Raw genomic sequence first — 17,266 nt, forward strand, 5'->3', positions numbered from 1 at the left:
AGGGAAATCATGCTTAACGAATCTACTGGAGTTTTTTGAGGAGGTAACTAGTAGAATAGATAGGGGAGAACCAGTGGATGTGGTGTATTTGGATTTTCAAAAGGCTTTTGATAAGGTCCCACACAAGAGGATAGTGTGCAAAATTAAAGCACATGGGATTGGGGGGAATATACTGGCATGGATTGAGAATTGGTTGACAGACAGGAAACAGAGAGTAGGAATAAACAAGTCTTTTTCCGGGTGGCAGGCAGTGACTAGTGGGGTACCACAGGGGTCAGTGCTTGGGCCCCAGCTATTCACAATATATATCAATGATTTGGATGAGGGAACGGAATGTAACATTTCCAAGTTTGCAGACGACACAAAGCTGGGGTGGAACGTGAGCTGTGAGGAGGATGCAAAGAGGCTCCAATGTGATTTAGACAAGTTGGGTGAGTGGGCAATGACATGCCAGATGCAGTATAACGTGGATAAATGTGAGGTTATCCACTTTGGTTGTAAAAACAGAAAGGCAGATTATTATCTGAATGGTGATAGATTGGGAAAAGGGGAGGTGCAACGAGACCTGGGTGTCCTTGTACACCAGTCGCTGAAAGTGAGCATTCAGGTGCAGCAAGTAGTTAGGAAGGCGAATGGTATGTTGGCATTCATTGCAAGAGGATTTGAGTACGGGAGCAGGGATGTCTTACTGCAGTTGTACAGGGCTTTGGTGAGACCACATCTGGAGTATTGTGTGCAGTTTCGGTCTCCTTATCTGAGGAAGGATATACTTGCCATGGAGGGAGTGCAACAAAAGTTTACCAGACTGATTCCTGGGATGGCAGGACTGACATATGAGGAGAGATTGGGTCGACTAGGCCTATATTCACCAGAGTTTAGAAGAATGAGAGATGATCTCATCAAAACATATAAAATTCTAACAGGACTAGATAGACTAGATGCAGGGAGGATGTTCCCAATGGCTGGGGAGTCCAGAACCAGGGGTCACAGTCTCATGATTCGGGGTATGCCATTTAGAACTGAGATGAGGAGAAATTTCTTCACTCAGAGGGTGGTTAACCTGTGGAATTCTCTACCACAGAAGGCAGTGGAGGCCAAGTCATTAGATGCATTCAAGAAGGAGATAGATATATTTCTTAATGCTAAAGGGATCAAGGGATATGGGGAAAAAGCAGGAACAGGGTACTGAGTTAGACGATCAGCCATGAACATTTTGAATGGTGGAGCAGGCCCGAAGGGCCGAATGGCCTACTCTTGCTCCTATTTTCTATGTTTCTATGTTTCTATAAAGAGGCTCTTATACCAAACGTCCTCATTTTTTTATCTTGTGTCCCCATGTAATGGGATCTTTCACCAAAAAGAACCAATTGCCACATTTGATTTTGCTAGTCCCCTTCATGTCTATATGTTGGATGGTTCCCACAGCATAAATAATATGCCAGCACATCTCATCACTAAGGATAAGAAATGAGCACCAACTCATTGACTGGATGTTGGTATGGGCCCCGTCCATTCAAATCTTTCATGCACAGTTGAAAATTCTCCAACACTACTATCTTTAAGGTGGCTCTGGCAGTGAAAAGATTGTTGCACACCTGCCACTGGAATCTGAGCTTGCAAAGAAAATCTGGGAAAAAATGAATTGGTTTCTATCAATTCTACAACACTTCCACAATAGACTATTTCCTAGTGCATATTCTGAGAAAGATTTCCACTGTTGCTGGCAAACTGGTTTGTCTGAATGGTCCACCTGAAATTTGCTGGTTTTCCAAAATGTTTCTGATAATAAGTGATACAAACTGACACATTCCATGGTCTTGGGCGACATGCTAGGAGATACGATAATGCTTTAGTGCAACTGTTGCAAAGGCAAATGGCAACTATACGGCTGTAAAATATTTTTGAACATTTACCTCGTGAATACTTTGTTTTCTTCCTGTATTATTACTGTCTTAACTGTATTATATGAATTTTTCTGAGCCAAAATTATTCAAATAAATTACTTAAACAATATTGATCAGTTGACATTGCACAGGATTGGGTTTCTACAGAACTGGGTTGCTCAAAGCTTAGCCCTTCTCTAAACAGCTTCCTTGTTTGCCAACATGGTGAGAAAGTTATTATTTAGTGACTACCCTGCAACTTTAGGTGGCCAAACAATGCATCCTAGCATCTCCAGTGACAAAATCTATTCAAAAGTGTGAGAAACTTTGTAAGTGCCTTGGCAAAGAATGCTGTCCTTGTGGGTCATGGCCAAGCAGCTTCTGCATATGTCTAGGTTTTGCTTTGTAACAGCTTTTAGTCTTGTTTCTAGATCAAAGGAAGGTTATGTCCCATGTTAAATACAATCTACAAAACAGGTGCTTTTAAGCTAATATTTCTTACCAGCACTGACTGTGATGGCCTCCATGAACTGATCCCGCCAGGAATGTGTCCCTACCACGAGTGCAAGATTCGTCTTCTTTATGAGCTTGTCCACTGTGCTCTGCCAGTTAAAGGACACAGAATAAACCACTGGACAAAAAACACATCTGCTGTGTAATCTGTTTTTGTAAATAATGCTTTTACATACGAAAATAACGGACAGGAAAAGGCCTACTGGTCCATCCAGCCTGTCCCACACAATTGTGATGCCCTATGGATCACAATACAAGACACTCCCCACTCCACTCAGAGCCATGTAATCTCCTGAGAGAGGTGAAAAAACAATAAAAACCTAGGCCAATTAGGGGGGAAACAAAATAGAAAATGCATCTCTGACCCCCTTAGGTGATCGAAACAAGTCCAAGAGATCACATGGCCCTGATTTACATAACAGAATACCTATTTCTTGTACGCGGTGATCTCCGCCCCAGTCAGAAACAGGTACAGCTCTCGCTCGAAAGAATACAGTGCATTAGCGTTCACTGCACGAACCAGCAACCTGTTCCACAGGTCCACTATTCTCAGGGAAAAGAAAAAACACCCAACATCCATCCTAATTCTGCCCTTACATAACTTGTAAGCATAACTCCTGGCCCTCCCTAACCTATTCAGTTGAAATAATTGATCTACATAAACCCAACCCGGTCCTTTCATTATTTTATAAACCTTAATCAAATCACCCCTAAGTCTACACTTCTCTAAAGTACAGAGACCCAGCTTGTTCAGCCTATCTGAGTAACTATGCTGTTATAAACTGGGAATTCATCTTTTGGCCCTCCTTTGCACCTTTTCAAAGCTTCAATATCACCTACCAAATGAGGAGAGCAAAACTGGGCACAGTATTCTAACCAAGGCAAAACTAAGGTCTTCTACAAGAACAAAATGGTATGCTTTGTTTTATAGTGAATTGTCCTGTGAATACACCCTGTTTTCTTTAGCTATAGTTTCATGGCATTGGTCATGGCCCTGCAGAGATGGATGCACTAAAACACCCCCTCTTTCTTTCACCACTGGCTTTAATTCTTTTCCCTTTAGGGTGTATGTAGGTTTAGCATTTGACCTACCCATGAGCATAATACGATACTTTCTATGTTAAAAATCATTTGCCAAACTCAGGCCCAACTGCCCAGTGCATCTAGATCTGCTTGTAGTAGTTGAACGTCCTCTAGAGTCCTAACTCTCACTCATATCTTGGTGTCATCTGCAAACCTGCAGATCATTCCCCCAACACATACATCTAGACTATTAATGAAAATAATAAATCGCAAAAGTCCTAACACTTACCCTGCAGAACACCACTGGTAACCAGGCTCCAAGCAGATTCAAATCCATTGATAACCACTTTTTGTCTATAGGCATTCTGCCAATTCTCAATACACTGTAGCAGATTACCACTAATTCCATAAGATTCTATCTTGTAATGAAGCCTCTTGTGAGGTACCTTGTCAAAAGTTTCTGAAAGTCCACGTAGATAATGTCTACCGGGTTACCCTCATCCACTAACCTGGTGGCTTCAAAAAATTCTAATTGGTCGGAAACGATCTTCTTTTCCAGAAGACATGTTGGGTGTCTCTGATATGGCCTTCTATGTCCACGTGGTCATATATTACATCCCTAATGATTCCCTCGAGTATCTTACCTATTTCTGACGTCAAGCTAATGGGTCTATAATTACCTGGTTTTGCCTTATCCCTGTTTTTAAAAATTGGATCTACGTTGGCATGCTTCCAGTCTAAGGGAACAGTCACCTACTCAAGCAAGCTGTTCTTTCTAAAACCATATCCTTATCTATTTTAATGTTAATATTTTATTGTTAGCAGCATTTAATGCTGTCGGTGGCTCATTATCTTCAAGAGTGAAGCAAAGTACTCATTTAGTATCTCTGCCATGCCCTGAGAGTCCTTTCTGACCCGTCGCTGAGCATCTTTCAATGGCCCAATACAGTCTTTGATGGTCCTCTGACTCTCAACGTAGCTGAAAAAGCTTTTCTCATTACTACCACAGTTGTCAACGATGCTCTTTTCCATTAACCTTTTAGCTGATCTAATAGCAGTCTTAGTTATTTTTAATTGTTTTTGGTATGTGACTTTGTTTTGCTGTGCTTTTAATTTACAAAAAAAATTATTTGCGTCTTATTTGTCTTGTACACGATCAGTCAGCCACTTTGACTTCTTACCACAAACCCTTCTTTTGCATTTGGGGATGTACATGGCATCTACGTGTTTAAGTTTGCTCTTGAAAACTTGCCATTTATATTCTATATTGGTATCATCCCCACCCAATAGGGTTGACCAATTGACCTGTTCCAAATCCTCTGCCATTCTATTAAAGTTAGCCCTTTTGAAATCTGGAAATAATTGTAGATTTTCAGTACCTTTGGTTCTATTGAAACCTTACAATATTGTGGTCACGTTCCCCCAGGTGTTCCCCCAGAGGTCTGATACCAAGTTAGGCTTGCTACTAAACACTAGATTTAGTATATGATTACCCTTGGTTTCCTCTTTGACATATTGGGCCTGATTTTACCAGGGGTGCGGGTTCTCGGCGGGTGGGCCAGCGGGCGCGTTGAAAACGCGCCCGGTGAAATTAGTGGGTTGCCCGCGCGATCGTAGCAGGCAATCCACTAATTGGATCCACTTACCTGCTCCTCCGGGTTCCCTGCTGCTGATCTGCGCGTCGGGCGGGCTGCGCATGCGCAGTAAGGTCTATCAGCTGGAGGCGCTCTATTTAAAGGGGCAGTCCTCCACTGACAGATGCTGCCACAAACAGCAAAAATTACAGCATGGAGCAGCCCAGGGGGAAGGCTGCTCCCAGTTTAATGATGCCTCACCCCAGGTATCATTAGATGGGGTGAGGAGGAGGGGGAGGACAGAGATCTTCCACCCGGCGGGCGGGAGGAAGCGGCCTGCCTCTGCCACCAAGAAGGCCTGGCTCAAGGTGGCAGAGGAGGTCACCAGCGCCACCAACATATCACCCACCTGCATACAGTGCAGGAGGCGCTCCAATGACCTCAGTAGGTCAGCCACAGTGAGAACACGTAGTCTTTCCCCTACACTCCGTCTGCCACAACACTGCCCCCACCCCACATCTCCTTCGGCACTGCCAACACTACTCTGTCACATCACCCCTCATACCCACTCAAACCTCATCCTCATCTTACCTGCACCTACTCACCTCGCCAGTACTCACCCCGCCACTACCACGCAACCCAATCCTCATACAATTTCATGGCTCTATCCCATACTCACCCTCTCGTGCATCTCTCTCACGGCCAGCCTCACTCAACCTGCCACCACCTGTGCTGCAGCCACAGGGCATGCATCACATATGTGCAGTAGGCAGCGTAAGGCAAACGTGTCGTGAGCATGAAGGGGATGCACAAGGGTGTTTGAGGGTTTGTCATGGTTCTTACTTCTATTGAATTAAAGAACAACTCACATCACACATTATATTGGCACCACTACTGCCATGTCTTCGCGAATCCTGTCCGGTTTGTGCAATAATGCCCGCTCCTGGGTATCCCTATGAGGACCCACCACTGATGCCACCCAGTGTGTCACTGCAGAGTGGGTATAGGTGTATTTGCAGGGCTCTTCTGCGCAGACGACTGAGAGACATCGGGGATGTCCCCAGTTGCAGCCTGGAAGGCTGTGGAGCAGAAGTTCGGGAGGGCAGTGGTGACTTTGACAGCAACAGGTAGGAAGATGGTGCAAGGGCCAGCCAGGAGCAGCTCGGCATGAAAGAGGCTGCAGATGTCCATGGCTACATGTCGAGTGACTCTGAGCCTCCGTGTGCACTGCTGCTCTGAGAGGTCCAGGAGGCTGTGCCTCGGTATGTGGAACGTGTGGCGAGGGTAGTGCCCTCTGCGACGCATCTCTCTCTGCGGTAGCCCTTCCTCCTGCTGTACAGGTGGATGTGTCACAGCACTGTGTTGTGGAGCTCCACGTGTCAGAGGTGGACGGCGTGGATGGCGAGGCTGGTGATGCTGTTCGCCCTCCGAAGAGGTCATGACTGCAGCTACGGCGGCCCCCATCCACAAGATGTACAGCTGAGGGGGTCCGCAAGGTAGGTACATGTCTCAGGACCCCGGGGTAAGTGTGCAGGTTGGTGACTTCGACCATCAGGAGGAGGGTGGTGGAGGCCAAACTTTGTCCCAAGTGACAGAGTGGCCTCCTGCAATGGCTGAGGGTCTCCCCCCCCACCACCTGTCAAATGGACCTTTGCAGCTGCCACAGGCTGACAGCTGCAACACGTCCATTTCAACTGGGAGTGTTTCCCCCAGTGTGTGAAACAGTCCCATGTTGATCCAAAATCACACACAGTCCCTTAATCAGGTCAGTTAATGACCTGAACAAGCAAAGTAAATACTCTCAAGTGGCATCCCGCTGGCTTTAATTGCCTGCGGGATTCCCACCAGCGGGGGCTGCGTGCGCACGCCGGCGCGTCATCGGGGAACCCGGAAGTGGGCGGGATCGAGGCGCGATCCGGTCCCGCACCTGGATTTCGGGATTTTCGGGGCCTCCCCCGCCGAGAACGCACCCGGTAGCGGGTGCTAAAATCGGGCCCATTGTGTTTGGAAACAGACCTGTATTATTTCAACAAATCTTTCAGTTGCACTTCCCACCACATCATTTATGAATACATGCCCTCAAAAATGTCAGAGACTCCCCATGAGATATCTAAGGACCTATCATGGTCCAATTTATTTGGTCTCCTGAGGCAAATGAATAAGCTTCCAAAAGAACTATGAAATTTATCTATAGATGGTTGAATGCATCACACTGCCTTGCACTGCACTGTACAGGTACGGTAGCATAGTGGTTATGTTACTGGACTACTAATCCAGAGGCCTGGGCTAATAATCTGGAGACATGAATTCAAATCCCTCCATGGCAGCTGGGGGAATTTAAATTCAGTTAATTAAAATAAAATCTGGAATAAAAACTTGTAACAGTAATGGTGACCATGGAACTATAGGATTGTCATAAAAAACCATCTGGTTTTAGAACCTTACTCAGTCTGGCCTATATGTGACTCCAGACCCACAGCAATGTGGTTGATTCTTACTTGCTTGATTGGGAGAGCTGTCCCACAGGCTAGTAAAGCAACAGCCTGACAGAATCATACCTTTCAGCCAACGTCCCAGACATCACCAACCCTGGGTATGTCCTGTCCCACCGACACGACAGAACAAGTGCCAGGCAATGACCATCTCCAACAAGAGAGAGCCTAACCACCTCCCCTTGACATTCAATGGCATTACCATTGCCGAATCCCCCACCATCAACATTCTGGGGGTCACCATTGACCAGAAACTTAAGTGGTCTAGTCACATAAATACTGTGGCTACAAGAGCAGGTCAGAGGCTGGGTATTCTGCGGCGAGTGACTCACCTCCTGACTCCCCAAAGCCTTTCCACCATCTACAAGACACAAGTCAGCAGTGTGATGGAATACTCTCCACTTGCCTGGGTGATTGCAGCTCCAACAACACTCAAGAAGCTCCACACCACCCAGGTCAAAGCAGTCCACTTTATTGGTACCCTGTCCACCACCTTAAACACTCACTCCCTCCACGCCGGCACACTATGGCTGTGTGTACCATCTACAGGATACACTGCAGCAACTCGCCAAGGTTTCTTCGACAGCAGCTCCCAAACCAGCGACCTCTACCACCTAGAAGGACAAGGGCAGCAGGCGCAGGGGAACACCACCATGTGCACGTTCCCCTTCAAGTCACACACCATCCTGACTTGGAAATATATCGCTGTTCCTTCATCGTCGCTGGGTCAAAATCCTGGAACTCCCTTCCTAACAGCGGTGTGGGAGAACCTTCACCACACGGACTGCAGCGATTCAAGAAGGCAGCTCATCACCACCTTCTCAAGAGCAATTAGGGATGGGCAATAAATGCTGGCCTCGCCAGCGACGCCCACATCCCATGAACGAATAGAAAAAAACCTCACCTAGCGAGATAAGTGTTAGAAATTCCAGTCTGTGAGGAGGAGCACGAGGGCAAGTTTTCCACCTGCCCACATCCCCCAACATCAACGCGGCACGTCCACAATGTTTTCTGGGCTTCCCAACAGAACTCTCGCCAGTTGAGAGCTGAAATTAGTTCCATTCAGGCCGAATAATGGCCCAACACTTATTAAGACAAAAGTAAATAATCCCAGAAGGGATTGATCAACTTTAAACATATGTCCCAAGCTCCTTTAGGAGTTGAAGTAGAAAATATCTGATTTTATCTTCAGCCTGAGAAGGACTTCTGGGTCCTCCTAGCTGAGTGGCTGTGGTCCTCTCCGACTTTCAATGGCGCATTGGGATGGATGCCCTGATGAATCCCATCCAATTTGGGATAAGGTGTGCGGACATCTCCACAGAGAGCTGGGATTTCCACAATGTCATACTTCTGCCGGCGGAGAGGGAGCCGCCAAATTTCGGGGCCTCAGTCTTCAATGTAAGGCATGAAGAATAGCCACGAGAGGAAGTAGCTCGGTGCAGTGTACTTGGGGGGTAATTACCGCTTTCAGGTGAGGAGATGAGACCATCAGAGGGGGCAATGAAGAAGACTCTGAAATTTATCCCTCTCTAAACGTAATGAAGCTTAAGATTTGGATATCAATTCAATATTAGGAAGGACAATAAATTACAATTTTACTTCCCCTTCATGATTTTATATGATTCTTCCATACTCACAGCAACAAAGCAGTTTCCATAAGCAGGCCCATGCCTCCTATGAACAAAACCTCCAAATTTTGTGATTGGAGTGAATGGGTAACTGTACCGCAGGATTAACAATCACCTTTTTAATGAAGCTGTACAGAATGCCAAACGTGTGCTTCTGATCACTTCAATAGGTAGAAAAGCACACGCCAATAGATTAGGCTAAATCTACAAAATCAGATAATTTGCTAGACATAAATTTATACAGAAGCAAGCCAACTCAACACATAAATGACCACACAGTAGTTTATACCAATACTTGAAACCATTTTTCTGAAACCAAAATAACAAAATATTCTAAGTGCTCATTGTCTTTTTCAGAGTCCTCAAACTGATTCTTGAATTAATGTAGCATGGGCACTTCAGCGTGACATGCCATGAAGTGGAAATATGGTTGACTGAGTGAACCATAAAGACCAAAGAGCTTGCACTTCAGATAGGATTAGTGATCAGTTAAGAAGCGTAGACGTCCCTTCCAAAAGGTTTTTAAACTTGTCCAATTCATGTACGATATGTGTCAGGGTGATCTTCTGAGTCAGAAGGGTGTGGGTTGAAGTCCCACTTCAGAGAATCGAGCAAAAAATTTAGGCTGGCACTTCAGTGCAGTACTGAGGGTGTGCTTCACTGTAAAAGGGTCGTCTTTTGGATGTGACATTAAATTGAGGCTCCATCTGCCCTCTCATGCAGACATAAAAGGTCACATGGCACTATTTTGAAGAAAAGCAGGGGAGTTCTCCCCAGTGTCCTGGCCAATGTTTATCCCTCAACCATCATTACTATAACACAGATGTTCCGGTCATTATCACATTGCTGTTTGTGAGGCCTTGCTGTGCACAAATTGGCTGCTTCATTTTCTACATTACAACAGTGTCTACACTTCAAAAGTACTTCATTGGCTGTAAAGCACTTTGGAACATCTTGAGGTCATGAAAGATGATAGATAAGTGCAAGTTCTTTCTTTCTTTTCTTTCTTCAGTCTTCCCAATGTTTAACTGGAGGAAATTGTGGCTCATCCAAGACTGGATATCGGTCAAGCAGTCAGACAATACAGAGGCAGTGGAGTGGTTGAGAGAGGTGGTAGACCTGGGTGTCATCAGCGTACATGTGGAACCTGACCTATGTCTGCGGATGATGTTGTCAAGAGGCAGCATGTAGATGAGGAGCAAGAATGGGCTATTGATAGATCTTTGGGGGATTCTGGAGGTAATGATATGAGGGTGGAAAGGGGAGTCATTGCTGGAAGTGTTCTAGCTATGATCACATAGGTAAAATTAGAATTAAGGGAAAGAAGTCCCATTGAGCTGAATAATGGAGAAGAGGTGATGGAGGAGGTATGTTCTACTATGTCAAAGTCCGCAGAGGGGTTGAGGAGAGATGCACCATGGTCACAGTCACAGAAGATGTCATTTGTCACTTGGGTTAGGGCTGTTCTGATGCTGTAGCAGGGGCAGAATCCTGATTTGAGAGATTCAAAAATGAAGTTCCAGGGAAGATGAGCAGGGATTAAGGAGGCAATTGCAAGTTCAAGGACTGAGAGGAAAGGGAGTTTGAAGACGGGACAGTGGTTTTCAAGGGCAGAGGCATCGAGAGTGGGTTTTTTTGAGGACTCACCTTGAGCAGCACTCAGTATCAATATAAAAGTGCCTATAGAATATTGCAGTGTGGGGAACTGTAATTGCTCTGGCATTCTTTTTATTTATGTGCTTGTGGGAACAACAAGAAATTCAAAGATATGTGTGCTTTCTATTTTCCATAACACATTTTTATTAGTATATAAAATTCAGCCAGTTCAACAGAAGGAACTGTTTGACCCATTATATGTGCTGCCTCTTTACCAGAGCAATATAAAATGAATCCCTCTAGCCTGCTCTTTTCCCTTGGCCACTTATCTTCCTCTGCTTGAAACGTTTATCCAATTTTGTCTCCTAATAAAGCCACAAATGGGGCTTTTAGTGTCCATCAACCTCTCTGTGGAGTGAAGATGAGGAGAAGAATGCTGCAGTTCCAGCCACTATTAATTTCGCTCACTTGTGGAAGTTGCTAATTCACAACTGAGGTTACAGCTTTTAAAACATTACTTCCACTGGGCCTCGCTTGCAGCAACCGTTTACTAACAGCCTGAGCTATGGGTACGGTAGCCTGGTGGTTACAGTTCAGAGGTTGTGAGTTCACATCTCACCATGGGAAATTGGGAAATTAAATTTGTGGACTGGCACCAGATAAAATGACCGGAAAGCTGCCGGTTTTCTAAAGAACCCAACAGGTTCACTAATGTGCTTCAGGGAGAGAGCCTGCCACCTCTACCCAGTCTGACCTATATCTGACTTATGTCCCACACTATATGGTTAACTCTTAATGCCTCCAGGGCAACTAGCGATGGGCAATAAATGACATTGCCAGTGACGCCCGTATCCCAAGAGTGAATAAAAAAAGTACTAGCCCAGCTCGGTCTTCAACTCAATTGTACAAACAATGGGGTAGGTCCAGTCAAAACACATCGGCCTCGATTTTAACCTCCGCCTCCCACTATGAGAGGTTAAAATCCTAAAAATCCAGCTGCCGCATTCCCGTTTGCCGTAATATTAACGGTGGTGATTCAGGCCCTGGACGAGGCTCCTGCTAAAAGCAGGCGGGGGCCTACTTAAGATTTAAAAGTCGCGGCCTGATGATGTCATCGGCACCATGATGTAAATTTAACGTCCACGCAGGGTGAGTCCCAAGCTGTCTGCTGCCCGGCAAGTAAAAGAGTATTTCCCCGTGTAGCATACTGTAATAAAACATTGACCAAGAAGAATCAAAATAAATGCTTCAAGTGTCCTTTTTGCGGCGGAGAAGTCAGGGCTGTTTAAGTTTTCACAGCAGTTTATAAATAGAACTCATGTGTATGAAAGCATCTAACCTTTCAATTAAATGGAACGCGTTTCAACATTAAACTCAGTTTTGTAAATAAAAAGTGTCTCCTCGCCGCCAGATACTGCCCTGGACAGGTTTAATTGAATGGCCTACCAATCAAACCCTCACCCTCACTATTGGTAGCAGTTCATGATCATTTCCAGACTACACTCCAGTCCCCCACAGACTGCTTGTAGATAGGATAAGAGAGCCTTTCTCTGCAGTCAGCGAGTGACCTTCCCTGAGTGTTGAGTTTGAGGGGAAGCCTGGCTGCCTCTGAGATGAAGCTGTACCTTTCTCCAATTGTCAATGAATGGGGACACTCGCAGGATCAGTGCTGGATGTGTGTACTGTCCTACTCTGCCAGTGCCCTGTTAATCACTCTGTACTCAGGGAAGGGGCCCTGACGATCAGCAATGTGCAAATGCACACAGTGCAAAGGAAATAGCCATCCAAGTTCAGCTCACACCAGCAATTCAATCCCTATCAAAATTTCCCTCAATCTTTAATAATTCATGAAAGTATATAAAGTCGAATTTAATTACTCAGTAATGCAATCCCAGTTATAGACACAAGTGGCCAAATTTCCACTTCCGCCTGCCAGCCAGGTAGTCAATCTGTGCGGGAGTCGGGCGGATCTCTGCAGGGTTTTATGTAAATGAGGCCCTGCTGTTAAGATCGGCAAGGCCTCTACATCCCCGGCCTTTCCGGGTTCATCGCCCGCTACCAGGCTCCCCCACATCCCACCCTCCCCCCAACCACTGTGAAAATCAAGGCCATCGTAACACCTGCAAGCAAGTTTATCATAGTGATCTTTTCTCTCACCACAAAGACAGCTCACCATTAAAATTCATGGGGCTTTATACGCTCAATGCTTCAGCAGGTGGCTTGTCTCAGTCACTGTTCAGCACTGTTTGAATGCTCTTCTGAATACTGATTGCATTATTCCATGCTGATTAATTATGTTATTATTGCTTTCCAGCTGTGCCAGCAAACAACTGATTGATTTATGGCCATTGTGCAAGGATTGTGTCCGAGTGTCAAATGTTTTTGCTTTTACACAGCTAACAATCGGTGGACTCATTTCTTTGGGCCAAGTTCACCTTCAATTACTTGGGTTCAATTCTTAATCCCTAACAGTACAGTTCCAAAACGATCAGACTTTTTACCCTGTGGTTTTCTGCTGCTCTTATGACCCTTGACTACATTAAAAGGCCAGTTTTCCATGTATTTTGTTCCAGTGTGAAGTGGTTTCTGCTCCACACTGACAAAAAATGTGTAGCATGTGTGATTGACAAGCTGACATCACGTTACACTTTAGCAAGTGGCATGAGACCACCTTTTGTTGTTATCTTTTCACCGACTGGTGTAAAGTGAAGTTTAAGTAATTCCAAGGTGCACTTTGCACCCCTTCAGTAACAACCGTTTTAGTGTTGATGCAGAGATGCTAATATAACTTGGTTCTTTCCGCTCTATATCACTCTTATCAGGTGCTATTCTCAAACCAGTAACTAGAATGAGAGATGGTCATAGCACAGAAGCAGGCCATTTAGCCCATCAAGTTTGTGTCTGTGTTTTTCTCTACATGGGCCTCCTAATTCCACTCTCCTGCTCACTCACTTTGGCATTTAATATTCCTCCTTTTCAAGCAACCATCTAACTACCTCAAAACAATTTATGGACTTTCTACATTACAACAGTGACTTCACTTCAAAAGTACTCCATTGGCTGTATCATAGTAGGTACAGCACAGAAGGAGGCCATTCGGCCCATTGTGCCTGTGCCAGCTCTTTGAAAGAACTATCCAATCAATCTCACTCCCCTGTTCTTTCCCCACAGCCCTATAAATGTTTTCCCTTCAAGTATTTATCCAATTCCCTTTTGAAAGTTACCACTGAATCTGCTTCCACCACCCTTTCAGGCAGTGCATTCCAGATCATTACAACTCGCTGCGTAAAAAAATGTTTCCTTATATCGCCTCTGGTTCTTTTGCCAATCACCTTAAATCTGTGTCCTCTGGTTACCGGCCCTTCTGCCATGGGAAACGGTTTTTCCTTATTTACTCTATCAAAACCGTTCATGATTGTGAACACCTCTATCAAATCTCCCCTTAACCTTCTCTGCTCTAAGGAGATCAACCCCAGCTTCTCCAGTCTCTCCACATAACTGAAGTCCCTCATCCCTGGTACCATTATAGTAAATCTCTTCTGCACCCTCACTAAGGCCTTGACATCCTTCCTAAAGTGTGGTGCCCAAAATTGAACACAATATTCCAGCTGAGGCCTAACCAGTGTTTTATAAAGGTTTAGCATAACCTCTTTGCTTTTGTACTCTGCTTCGGTTAATAAAGCCCAGGATCCCATATGCTTTTTTAACAGCCTTTTCAATTTGTCCTGGCACCTTCAAAGATTTGTGTACATACACCCCTAGTCTTTCTGTTCCTGCACCCCTTTTGAAATTTTACCCTTTAGTTTATATTGCCTCACCTCGTTCTTCCTACCAAAATGTATCACTTCACACTTCTCTGCATTAAATTTCATCTGCCATGTGTTTGCCCATTTCACCAGTCTGTCTATGTCCTCCTGAAGTCTGTTACTATCCTCCACATTGTTTATTACATTTCTGAGTGTCGTGTCATCTGCAAACTTAGAAATTATACCCTCTATACCCAAGTCCAGGTCATTAATATATATCAAAAAGAGCAGTGGTCCTAATACCGACCCCTAATACCAACCCCTGGGGAACACCACTGTATACTTCCCTCCAGTCTGAAAAACAACCGTTCACCACTACTCTCTGCTTCCTGTCCCTTAGCCAATTTTGTATCCCCGTTGCCACTGTCCCTTTATCCCATGGGCTTTAATTTTGATAACAAGTCTATTATGTGGTACTTCATCAAATGCCTTTTGAAAGTCCATATACACAACAAATGCAAGCCTTTCTTTCTTTCTAACCACTCTCTGTTTAAATAATTTTTCTAACCTCCCCGTTAACTCTTTTGTGATTATCTGAAACATGTGCCCTCTTGTTTCCATCTCACCAATCAGTGGGAGCAATCTATGCACTATTTACCTAATCATAACCCTTCATAATCTTGAGGACCTCAATCAGGTTGCCCCTTAAACATCTAAGCTCCAGTGAAACAAGACCTAACTTCTCAAGTCTCTCTTCATAACTTTGACCCCTCACTCCTGGTACCATCCTAGTGAAACGATACTGCACCTTTCCTATCGTTTTTATATCCTTCCAATAATGGGCTGCTCAAACAGTACACAAATATCCAACTGCAGCCCAACTAAGTTAAACCCCGAGTTTAACTGCAGCCTGAATCAGCTCATCACGTGATCTGTTTTCCTTTGTTTACTAAAAAAATAACAGAGGAAAATATATCCTGTTGTGATCCTCTATTTTTCTGTTTACCTGTCTGTCTCTCTGCACTCCCACCTGTTTCTCAGGAAAACTCCAAATTTTTGCCCTATGCTTTAACTCCCAATCTCCGCTGTCCCCTTTTCCCATCAGCAAAATAAATTTTGATTCTCAGCCTTGTGAGGCTCCAGTGCATTCGCACACGAACATCTGAACAGCAGTCACACTGGTAAACAGATGAGGCTGTCAAGTGGGTACTGAGCAAACTTCAAAGTGTACTTCCTAACTAGTGAGAGAACCTTAGGGGGTTACATCTTGCAATCGCTCTGTGAAATTGTTACTCTAACAAAATGGTTGTTATTTTGGAAGAAAGCTTGACATGACTATTTACAAAAAGATCGCTGTGAGTGATTTTAATTGTTGTGGTTATAATGCTATTAATTAAAGCAGCAGTGTGCCAATTTTTCTGTTTGTTTTGATTTTAAACGATACAAGAAGAAAGTGCTATTTTTAAAACAAGAATTACTATTAAAAAGAAAGTCAGGGGCTCTCCTAACCTACAGGGTCCTGCGTGCACACAGCTAGCTTAACACTTGTGTCACCTTTTCTGCCTGGGGAATGGATCCATGCTCGCATGGATAACGTACAACTGCAATTTGCTCAGCATGCCCACACTAAAAACACCAGTTCCAGTGGGGGTAGCCGGAGTGGCACTGCACTTAAAAAAAACATTTTTAAACGTTGTATTTTAATTGGCAGAGTGTTGGCAGTGAGATGTTAGCAACTCTGCCGCAAGCTGACACCAATTAAGGTGCGCTGCTCTTTTAAATTGGTCTCTGCTTTGTCTCTATGTTGCTTTCTGCACCGGTGACAGGTTGCACGATGAAGCACCAAACTCAATTTGAAGCACAGAAGGGGGGTGTCAGTGCTATTATAACTTCTGCGGATTTCAATATTAATGGAAATTACAGTGGGCTTAATGAGATCTCATCATTGTCATTAATACATACCCGCAGCAAGTTAAAAGAGCAAGCTGTGAGGCCTATATAGGCTTGGTTTTATTAAAACCAAAGTGACGACAAAGCCTGATAGTTTCAAGAGGCATTTCTCTTCGCTGCACAAAATAAATATTTACCAAACATAATTTTTCTTTGACTTCCCTCCCATCCGGAAGGCGCTGACTCTTTCTGGGGAACGGTTCCACAGGCTCCGTCAGCACCCCAAGTATGCCATCCAAATGGCCGTTTTTCATTTGTGGAGCCTAGACAGTGAGTGTCAACAATAGGTATGGAGGCCAGGTCATGCCTGCACCTGACGTCGCCACATGTATTTTTCATCAAGAATTGCTGGATAGGGATCGGGAGTGCTGATTTTTATTCTCTCTAGCCTAAGAACACTGAGATCAATTGCAGTGCTTCCATCACCGCCCGAGCTGAGACCAGGGATCGACCTTGGGATCTTCCTGTTCTATGTGGCTGAGTACCATGTGGAGGCAGTGCATTTACCCACCAGCCCCATTGGAGAAACTCTTTTTTTAAATTTGGGGATGGATTGGGGAGGGGTTGGGGTGGAGAAGAAAACCCAGGAGAACAGAGTACATGAGGATGTCCGTAACATCGCCCGTCTCCGCCCCTGCCTCAGCTCATCTGCTGTTGAAACTCTGTGCTCGCTAACCTACATTGGCTCCTGGTCTGGCAGCACTTCGATTTTAAAATTTTCATCCTTGTTTCCAAGTCTCTCCATGGCATCATCCCCTCCCTATTTCCGTAACCTCTTCTAGCCCTATAACCCTCCGTGATCTCTGCGCTCCTCCAATTCTGGCCTATTGCACATCCCCGATTTTAATCGCTCCACCTTTG

At 44.8% G+C, this 17,266-nt stretch overlaps 1 protein-coding gene across 2 annotated transcripts in view; it reads right to left on the minus strand.

Moving 5' to 3' along the window:
* The window catches only part of slc8a3 (solute carrier family 8 member 3), a 512,228-nt gene that overhangs the window by 75,946 nt on the left and 419,016 nt on the right, over positions 1–17,266 (minus strand). For both annotated transcript variants that reach the window (XM_067991281.1, XM_067991282.1), the window contains one exon: positions 2,386–2,485. In XM_067991281.1, coding sequence (XP_067847382.1) covers positions 2,386–2,485 — 100 coding nt within the window. The remainder of the gene's footprint in view (positions 1–2,385; positions 2,486–17,266) is intronic.

The sequence above is a fragment of the Heptranchias perlo genome, chromosome 10 (assembly GCF_035084215.1).
Source record: "Heptranchias perlo isolate sHepPer1 chromosome 10, sHepPer1.hap1, whole genome shotgun sequence".
NCBI lineage: Eukaryota > Metazoa > Chordata > Chondrichthyes > Hexanchiformes > Hexanchidae > Heptranchias > Heptranchias perlo.